The sequence below is a fragment of the Ictidomys tridecemlineatus genome, chromosome 2 (assembly GCF_052094955.1).
Source record: "Ictidomys tridecemlineatus isolate mIctTri1 chromosome 2, mIctTri1.hap1, whole genome shotgun sequence".
NCBI lineage: Eukaryota > Metazoa > Chordata > Mammalia > Rodentia > Sciuridae > Ictidomys > Ictidomys tridecemlineatus.
Window position 1 is genome coordinate 3,224,499 of NC_135478.1, and position 9,226 is coordinate 3,233,724.

General features: G+C 67.5%; 1 protein-coding gene across 1 annotated transcript; it reads right to left on the reverse strand.

Moving 5' to 3' along the window:
- Positions 1-1,417: 1,417 nt before the first annotated feature.
- Positions 1,418-4,388, reverse strand: Znrf4 (zinc and ring finger 4). Its single transcript, XM_005332226.3, has one exon. It carries the CDS (start codon positions 2,547-2,549, stop codon positions 1,491-1,493), a length of 1,059 nt encoding a protein of 352 aa, XP_005332283.2. The 5' UTR covers positions 2,550-4,388; the 3' UTR covers positions 1,418-1,490.
- Between the last annotated feature and the right edge of the window lie 4,838 nt (positions 4,389-9,226).

Sequence of the window (9,226 nt, forward strand, 5' to 3'; positions counted from 1 at the left end):
GAGGCCGGGTCTGGAGGGCTCGGTCCTCACTCTTCCCCACCGGCTCTGGGCAGCTGTGTCCAGCCAGGCTGGGGGGTCCCTCGGGCCCAGACTGTGCCCAGTGCCCTCAGGGATCCACCCGGGCGTCTGGCCTCAGTTCCCAGGTGGGAGGCCAAGACCACACGGGTTGAGCACGCAGTGGGCCTCCTGGCCGGCGCACAGTAGGGCCTCAGTGAGGGCTAATTTCCAGGCGCCTGGGCTCCCCCCACCTGCCTGGAGGAGGCCCAAGCTGCGCGTGGGGAGGCACTCACTCCCAGGAGGTGCCCTTGGGTCTCCGGGGCAGTTGATCACTCGGCACCATCACTGTCCCTGCCGCCCACCTCCGGGCCCAGGCAGTGTGGCCACGGCGCAGTGTGGGGTTTCTGGAGAGCATCCTTAAAGGGAGAATCAGGTCCTTCCTCATTGCCTGGAATGCACATGTGATAGCTGGGGCTGAAGCAGCTGCATGACCCCAGGAGGAGGAGCCCACTTGCTGAGGATTTTGGACAAAAGGACGTAAAGAGTCCAGTTCCAGGTGGCCCGGAGCCTGCGAGCCACCTACAGGCCTGCTCACGGCAGAAAGAGCCCTGGGTGCTGTGCGGCTGGGTCGGGTGCTGGAACCCACCCACGCCTGGCTGTTCCATTCGTCCCTCGCTGCTTCTGTCCCGTGTCCCCCCACCTCGGGCCTGGAGCTGTCCTTGCTTGGTAGCCCTGGCCACCAAGGGCCGTCCCCAGTGGCCAAGGCAGCGAGCCCTGGGAACGGCCTTCCTAGTGGCACTGGACAGGCTGCTGTGAGGTGCTGGGGAGCTGGATGGCGGTCCCCAGCATGCAGCCGTGGCCTGTGACCACCTCTGTGTCCCTGCCGCACGGGCCAGAGCATGACCAGGGAGAGCCAGGGACACTTACAGGGGACAAGCCACCGTGTTGGCTTCATGCAGCGGGGACAGGCCCCAGGGGACGCCGTGGTGGCCCTGGGGTGCTGGGCGCTCCCGTGGTCAGGGCTGGGAGGCCTCCCGTGGCCTCCTACCTTCCGCTGCCACCCGCCAACCCACAGTCAGACCCTGGGCTGGGGCGCCGTCGGGGGGCCTCTCGGTCCTTGGTCCTCGGGGCGCTGCGGGAACGCGAGGCGGCAGGAGAGGGGAGCCGAGGTGACGGGGAGGCACGTGGGTCCCTCCCAGAGCCAGGTGTCCGGCCGCAGGCGCCCGTGGCGGGGCCTCTCGCCGCACGTGGACGGCGTTTCTGGACCCCCGAGGTGACTCCAAAGTAACCGTTTATTTAGGGGGAGGCGCCGAGCCGGGAGGCCGGGCTCCCTGAGGGCCTCCTGGGCCAGCGGGCAGGCGGGCGTCCCTCCTGGTCCCAGCCCGAGTGGCCGACAGCAGCGCAGGGCGAGACTCCACATTCAAACCCACTTTATTCTAGAAACACCCGTCGCCACCCCCCCGCCCGGACGGGGTCGGACCGGGGGCCCCAGCTCAGGGGGGCCCCGGGGGCCTGTCGGGGGGCGCGGCGGTGTCTGCCGCCCCCAGGGACGTGGTGCTGCGGTGGCGGCTGGGGCTGGTCCGGGCCAGCAGCTCCAGCCTCCGGGAGCGCAGCCGGGCCTGGATGGCCCAGATGGGCGGCTGGTGGCCCGGCAGGGAGGCGTCCTCGTCGCCGAAGCTCTCCACCGTGGAGTCGGAGCCGTCCTCGGTGCTGGCCACCGACTGCTTGCACACGGGGCAGGAGCGCCGGGCGGCCTGTGAGAACCAGGGCCCGATGCAGCGGCAGTGGTAGGTGTGCGAGCAGGGCAGGATCTTGAGCCGGTCGCCCTCCTCGTACTCGTCCAGGCAGATGGCGCACAGGTCGCTGGCCCGCGTGAAGGTGCGCACCTGCGCCTTCTGGCTCGCCTGCGCCTTGGCCGGCGGCGCCCGCGGCCACCAGCTGTGCACCCAGAGCCACAGGCGGCGCAGGATGAAGCAGGTGGAGGCCACCAGCGCCAGGGTGCGGCCCAGCACCCAGGACATGGCCAGCACGGGGTGGCAGTCCAGGTCGGGGCAGGGCGGGGCGTCGGGCAGCAGCAGCACGTGGGCGGACTTGTCGCAGCGCACCATGACGCGCAGGTCCTGGGAGGCGGCCTCGCCCACGAACACGGAGGGGATGGCGATCTGCCGCCGCAGGTCCTCGTACACGTGGGCCATGCGCACCAGGTCGTCGGAGCGCACGTTGTGCACGATGGCCGCCTCGAAGCCGGCCCGCTGCGCGTTGAGCACCTTGAGGTCGAAGGTGCAGTCGTAGCGGCGGATCAGCGCGATGGCGCCCAGCGAGCGGTTGCCGGGCCGCGGGCCCTCGATGGGCTGGCAGGCGTTGGCCGGCTTGGCCTCCATCAGGTAGCCCCGCATGCCCCCCGGGGCCAGCGGCACCCCGAACAGGGCCGGCAGGTCGGCGAAGTCCACCGAGCTGCCGTTGCCCTCCAGCACGGCGCGCACCACGGCCCGCGAGGGCCCCAGCAGCACGGCCAGGACCAGCGCGGCCAGGGCCGGGCCAGGCCACCCCATGGCTCCCGCTGCTCCCGCTGCTCCTGCGGTGCCCGCCTAGGTCCCACCAGGGCAGGGCGCCAGGGGCCCCTGGGGCATCTCGGGGGCCTCTCCGGGGCTCCTGGGCGGGGAACGCGGGGCGCTGGGCGGCGGGGGCGGGCCGGCAGGGGCGGGCAACGGGCTGCGGCCGGACGGCCTTAGTCAGAGGCGGCTCGGGGCAGCGCGGCCCGCATGGTGTCTCCCAAGCCTGGTCTCAGGGGTTCCTGCCCCCAGCCGTTCTGCCAGATGACACTGAGCCAGGAGCCCTCAGGGTTCTAGATGCCCCAGCCTCTGTGACATCGTCCTGCCACCTGGGCCTGGGGCTGCTGGGACCTTCCCAGGCCCCCGACTGGGCCCAGGCGCCTCTGAAAACCCGCTCAAAGCTCAAAGCTCAGCGCACCTCGGCTCCCAGCACTCAGGGACCCACAGAGGGACCAGTGTCCCCAACACGGGTTCAGTCCTCAAAAGCCCACAGAGAAGATGCCATTGTCACCCTCCTCTGAGACTCCAGAGGACCTGGCTTGTTGCCCCCCATGGGTTCAGTCTTAAGACCAAAGCCACTCCCCTACCCTGCCCCCGGCCCCCTGCCAGCCACAGTTCCCTGCTGGCCTCCAGCACGGCTCTGCCCTGCCTCAGGGCCTTTGCACGACTGCACCTGTGCCTGGAGACCCTCCGTCCTCCAGAGCCCAGGCCCCTGGTCACCTAATCCAGAGCAGCCCCTGCACCCCACCTCGGAGTTCTGACTGCGCGTCCCTCGAGCGCAGGGCCTCGACTACTATCTGCCTCCCCCATGGACCACAAGTTCCTGGGGAGAGGCCTCGGCTGTCCTCAGCCTCCAGAAGAGCCCCTGGCACATAGTAGGTCCTCGGTATACATCTGTGAAGGAACCAGCGGTCCTCAACGCCCATTTTATGAATGAGACCATAAAATTCAGAATCCCGGCTCGCCGGCAGGGCGCTAAGTCCCCTTCTGTGGGCACTCAGCACCCGCCACCCCCGCCTACTTCTCCTTCAAACTCAGCGTGGGGGGCGGGGGCAGGGGGACAGGTGGAGCTCAGGAAGGCGGCCAGAGCAGACCTCGGGGACATCAGAGGCCCCACCCTGGAGCTTCCTCTCTGTAGGGAGTCGGGGAGCTGGAGGTGCCACACTCCCTTCTCCATCTTTCTGCTCCGTCCACGTCTTACCACTGGACGGTCATGGACTTAAGAGAACCCGTCAGTTTGTGTCACTAGGAGACCTGGAGTGTGGGCCTCAGGTGCGGCTGGCTCCAGGCACTGGAAATGGCAATCAGGAAGGTGCTTCTCTCCCTCTTGGATTGCCTCGTGCTGTCTGGGCTGGGCTCAGTTGGTCAGGCCTGCATCTGGCCAGCTCGGCCACCGGGAGCAAAGCTCTCATTAGGCCCCCTCTGGGGGGGGGAGGCTGGCTTTGCCATTTTGGCGAGGGGGGGACAGGGCTGCTGCTTTCTCCTGTTTCCCGTCAGGGTCTGGACACGGAGGCCAGCGCGGACCACAGCCTTCCCAAGGGAGGCTCTTCACGACGCTGCCTCCAGCCGCGGCCTCCCCCTCGCTGCGGATCGCGACGCTCCTCCGGCCTCGGCTCAGCTTCGCCGGGCGCCCCAGCGTCGCGCGCGGTTCTTGCTGGTGACCCGCAGTCTGCGCTGCCCTCTGGGCGCGACTCGCCTCTCAGTGAAGGACGACAACGGTACCACCTACCTCTGGCGACATCTGCTCGGGGCCAACGGCAGGGCGTGTCCGAGGGCTCTTCTTGTGGCGCAAGTGGACTCTGAGCGTCGAGGGGCAGGGCAGGGCAGCCGGCCTGCGGGGTAGGCACATGACCCAGGTCTGACCAATGAGAGTGTGGCTATCCTCCAAGCCACAGTGATTGGCTCAGGGGAGACATGTGATCCAAGCTGGGCCAATGAGAGTCCAGCTCCCAAGGGTGCATGGGAAAGAGCAGACCTGCCCGGCAGCTTGCCACATGACCCAGGCCTGACCAATGAGAGCACTGTATTCTCCCAGCCACAGTGATTGGCTCATGGTAGAACATGTGATCCAGCCTGGTCCAATGAGAGCTGGTCCTGGGACTTTTCCCCAGGAACCAGCAGGAGGAAGGCACCTGCTGCCTTGGTGGCTGAGCTGGGAAGGCGCTACCCATCTGCTGCCTGGAGCAGTCCTGCTGGCTAGAGCCTCGCTCTCCCTCTCTCTCCTGCCACCCTGTCCCTCCCGCACCTCCTTAGCAGGGGTGGCATCCAGGGCCTGGCCCCACTCGCAGACCTTCACTTACCATTTTTACCATTTCTGTCCTTTTGACCTGCTGTCCCCGCGCCTGCAGCCCGGCCTGGGGCCACTGCTGCCCACTGGAGCCCCCGGGCCTTGGCAGGGGAGTCCGTCCCACCCAGGGAGCAGCCCTTGCCAGTGGCTGAGGGGAGTTGGCGGCAAGCGCCCCATGGCCCTGGCCCCTCTGCCGCCACCCGCACTCTACTGTGTGCTCTCTGTCCATCTTCTGTCACCTACATCTGTGCTGTTTCCTTATGGACGCTTGTCACATTATCCTTGTGTCCTTTGTTTCCCTATCTTCGTCGCTCTGTCTCTGTTTCTCTGTCTCCATAGTTCTGTGTCTGTCCGTCTGTGTCTTGCAGCCCCACCCCTGCTCCAGGTGACACACAGAGGATTCAGGCAGCTTGAAGGCCAAATGCCACCTTCCTGGATACAGCTGAGCTGCCCCAGTGAGGCCAGAGAGCTGGGAACGCGGCTGGCGGGGCCATGGCACAGAGGGAGCATGAGGAAGAATGGGTAAGGAAAGTGAAAGAAGACCCTGGAGGTCCTAGTGGACCACAGCAAGATTTCCCTGTGTTCCAGGTGCAATCAAGATTCCAGGGGGCCAGGGATTGACTCACATCTTGACGTTGTCTCCGGCGGAATAGATTGAAGGGTGGTGAGGGTGGCCATGAGGACCAGGGCAGTCGTCCTGCAGGGAGCCATGGTGGAGACTGGAGAATGGGGACGGGAGGAGGGACAGACTGGGACAGTTTGAGCTCATCTAAGCCTTGACTGACGCCAACTGAAAACCTGGCTCCGCGCCCTCCTGGTGGGAGGCAGGGAGGGAAGGGCTCCGTCTCCTCGTCCCCCCGGAGGCCTCTGTGCCCACGAGGGGCTGTGCGGGGTCCTCCGCGCAGGGACCATCACTGGCGGCCAGGCTCTGGAGGGCGCCTGCCTCCTCAGCCTCCCTGCCTCCGTCCTGGGCTCCACTCCCCCTCGCTGCCTCCCTTTACCCACAATGCACTTCACAGCGGCTCCCGCTGCCCCGTCCTGACCTCGGGGCACCCCTCACCCCAGGGGACCCCTGATTCTGCTCCTGCCCTGAAAAACGCCAGCCCCTCGGCTCAGGACCCACCAAATAGGGCTCCTTGTCCATCGCTGGCAGGACACGGGTGGCAGCCTGCCCGGGGACAGCGGGGGAAACTGGGTCACACCCGGATGCGCTCCCGTGACCGAAACACCTCGCGGCGGTTCTGCCCAGTGCCAGAAGCCCTTTGACTCAGAAATTCCATCTGTGGCCTTTCATCTCGCGGTGACACCGGCTGAGTGCAGTGTGACCGTGACTGGAGACAGAGCAACTGTGTTCCCAGCCAGAGGAAGCGAGCCAGCAGCTCCCGGCCTGGCCAGGCAGAGGAGTACTCCACGGCCCTGAAAAGGAGCGGGGCGCCCCCACGTGCTGACGTGGCGCAGGGGAAGACGGGAAGGGCTGAGCGCGCAGGCGAGGGCACCCGGCACTGTTGGCCAAGCAGGGAGAAGCCCCCACTCGCCTCCCGCGCACTGGGCGCACACGCTGCACACCTGCGGCTCCAAGCACCGGTTGTGAGCGTGAGGCAGAAACTCTGGTGGGCTGAAGGGGCACAGACGGTTCTCTTGTCCCCCAGCAGCCCAGCGCTCTGGCCTCCCCACGACCAATAAAAGTGTTGCCATCAGGAGCCCAAGGACCAGCTTCTGAGCACGGTCTTCAGGACCCGGCCTTGGCCCGTTGGATCCTGACATCCCAGTCACCCGCCGCCCTTTACCTTCAGTCGCACACATTGGTGCCTGATAACAGCAGGTCCACAGTACACAGCTGGCGCACCATAAAGGCTGCTTCAAGGTGGAGAGCCCATAGGTCCTTTGGGGTGGTGCCCCTGTGCTCCCACCCGAGGCCGTGGCGAGAGCGGCATCCCTGTCGGGGACGCAGGTGGCAGAATTGATCTTGAACAAAACCCGGGCCTGGGGGGCCTGTCCCCACACGGGGCCTGCTCCCCAGCCTGCCTCCTGGGCTCTCCTGGTCTGTGCCGAGCGCCTTTAGTGCAGTGGAGGCCAAACTGACCTCTTGCCCTTGGCGGCTCAGTTCCTGCCCCACGGTGCCTGGGACGGTGGCCGCCAGGAGGAAGGGTGGCTGTGAGGTTGGTGGCCCCGCTCCGGCCTGTGGCGTGGGGCAGGGCCGCGTGGGGGAAGGGAGACAGGAGGGACCAGTCCCCCTGGGGGACGCCCCTGAGCCTCGGGCCCTCAGACCTTCCCCTCGGCCTCGGGGTCCCTGTGGGGGGGGGCGGAGACCGCGGCCGTCTGGGGCAGAGTTCAGAGCGCCACGTCCCGAGTCCCCTGGGAGCCCGGGCCTCGTCCCTGCTCTGCACCCGGTTCCCAGGGACCCGCAAAGCCACTCCCCAAGCTCCCGGGACCCGCGTGGCGGCTTCGCTCAGGGTCCCTCAACCGTCACCAGGGACCCCCACTGCCGGAGCCACCCGGTCCCCACCCCGGGCTCTGCCGGGAAGAGCCAGGTGCCCGTGGCGGGCGGCAGGGGACAGGGCCGCAGCCGGGCGCTGGCCGAGGCGGCGACCGCAGAGTCCCGAGGCGCCCGGGACCCCTTCATTTGGAAAGAAGGGCTGAGGGTCCGGGGGGAACCTGGCCACCGTGGCCTAGGCCCAGGGCCAGCGCCCAGCAGTGGGACGCGCTGACGCGGTGGCCTTCTGATCCGAGGGGCCGAGGGTGGCCTGTGGCAGGAGGCAGGGCCCGGCTGATCCCTGGGCAGCACCAGGTGCCCCCCCCCTCTGCAGAGGCCCGCGGGTTCTCCAGGCGCCCCCGGGATCCTGGCTGGGGTCACTGGAGAATGTGGCGGGATGTCTGGAGGCTGACATGTCACCTCCCAGAGGGGGGACCAGCAAGGGCTGCTGGGGCCCGGAGGACCGAGGGGTGCAGAGACCGGCCGTCCAGGGTGCACCAGGCGGAGGAGCAGCTGTGGGGGTGCTGGGGGCGAGGCCGGGGCTCACCCCTGGGCCGCGCCCGGCCCTTGGTACTTGTTATTTTGAGACAGGGTCTTGCTGAGTTTCTGAGGCTGGCCTCCAACTTGTGATCCTCCTGCCTCAGCCTCCCAGGCAGCTGGGTGACAGGCGCAGCCACCTCGCCCTGCCAAGAAGGATTTTTAAAATCTGGCGGAAGTCAGTAAAGTGCGTGGATTGGCTCTTAGTGACCCGGTGACACGCGCATGTCCTGGTCTGACGGGCTCTGTGAGGTGTCGGCCTCGGGAAGCTGGGAGACGGGGTGCACAAACCCCGAGCACTCTCTGCAGATTTTCTGTGAGTTTAAACTTATTTAAAAATAAAATTCTTAAAAAAACAAACCCACAGAAACCCTTGAGCACTGAAGAAGCACCCTTAGCGCACTGAGGAAACGTCGGAGGCAGAGGCAGCGCCGTCCTGGGGGGACGGCCTGGGGCCAGGGTGGCCAGGGCAGGGCCGTGGGGACACGGCAGGCCCAGGGCAGCGTAGTGGGTGGCCCCTGGCACTGGTGACCGAGGCGAGTGCCCGTGACCGCCGTGGTCCACCGTCCTTGGACCAGCAGGGCCCTCGGCGCTGCCCACTGTCCTGCTGAAGTGCGCCTCACGGTGCCCGGCCTGGCCCCACGCGGGCCTCCCCCGGCACCAAGGTCCTCCCCGATGCTCTGCGCCACGGGTGCGGCCCAGGGGCCCGATGGGGAGGCTGGCCTGCTGGGGACAGTGACCCGGCGCAGGCAGCGGGAGGCGCGGGCAGAGCCGCCAGGCTGGAGGTGGACAGAGGCAGGAGCTCGGCCACTGGGATCCCAGCCGGGGGACGCGGTGCCCAAGAGGAGGACGAAGGACTGGACAACCCCCCGGGGTGGAAGAGGCCGACCCGGGAGGCCGGCACCTGTCTGCGTCCTGCGGGCCCCAGGGCCCAGGGACATGGAGGGGCGCCGGGCTGGCAGCTGGACTGTACTGCCCGGGCCTGGGCGGGCGGCGCCGGGGCGCTTGGCCACAGGCACAGTGGCAACCGCTGGGCCGCCACGCGACTTGTCGGGCGGAAGCGAGTGGCACCCAGGACGAGACTCGGCTGCCCCGGGAGCCGCCTCGCCTCCAAGTGGCCCAGGGTGTGCGCGAGTGTTCGCGTGTGTGAGTGTGCGCTCGCGTGTTTAATTCGGGAATGAATTTAATTCCAACTCCGCGGCTCGGGGGAAACAGCTGTCTACCGAGCCCCGAGGCTTTAAATAGCCGCATCTGCGCCGCCGGAGCCAGCCGCCAGGCCACCTCCGCTCTGGGGCTCCGAGCCTGGCGCCGTGGGGTGTGGGTGTTGTGCAGAATATCCCGTGGCTGTCCCGAGACCCCTACCGCCAGGCCTCGTGGCCG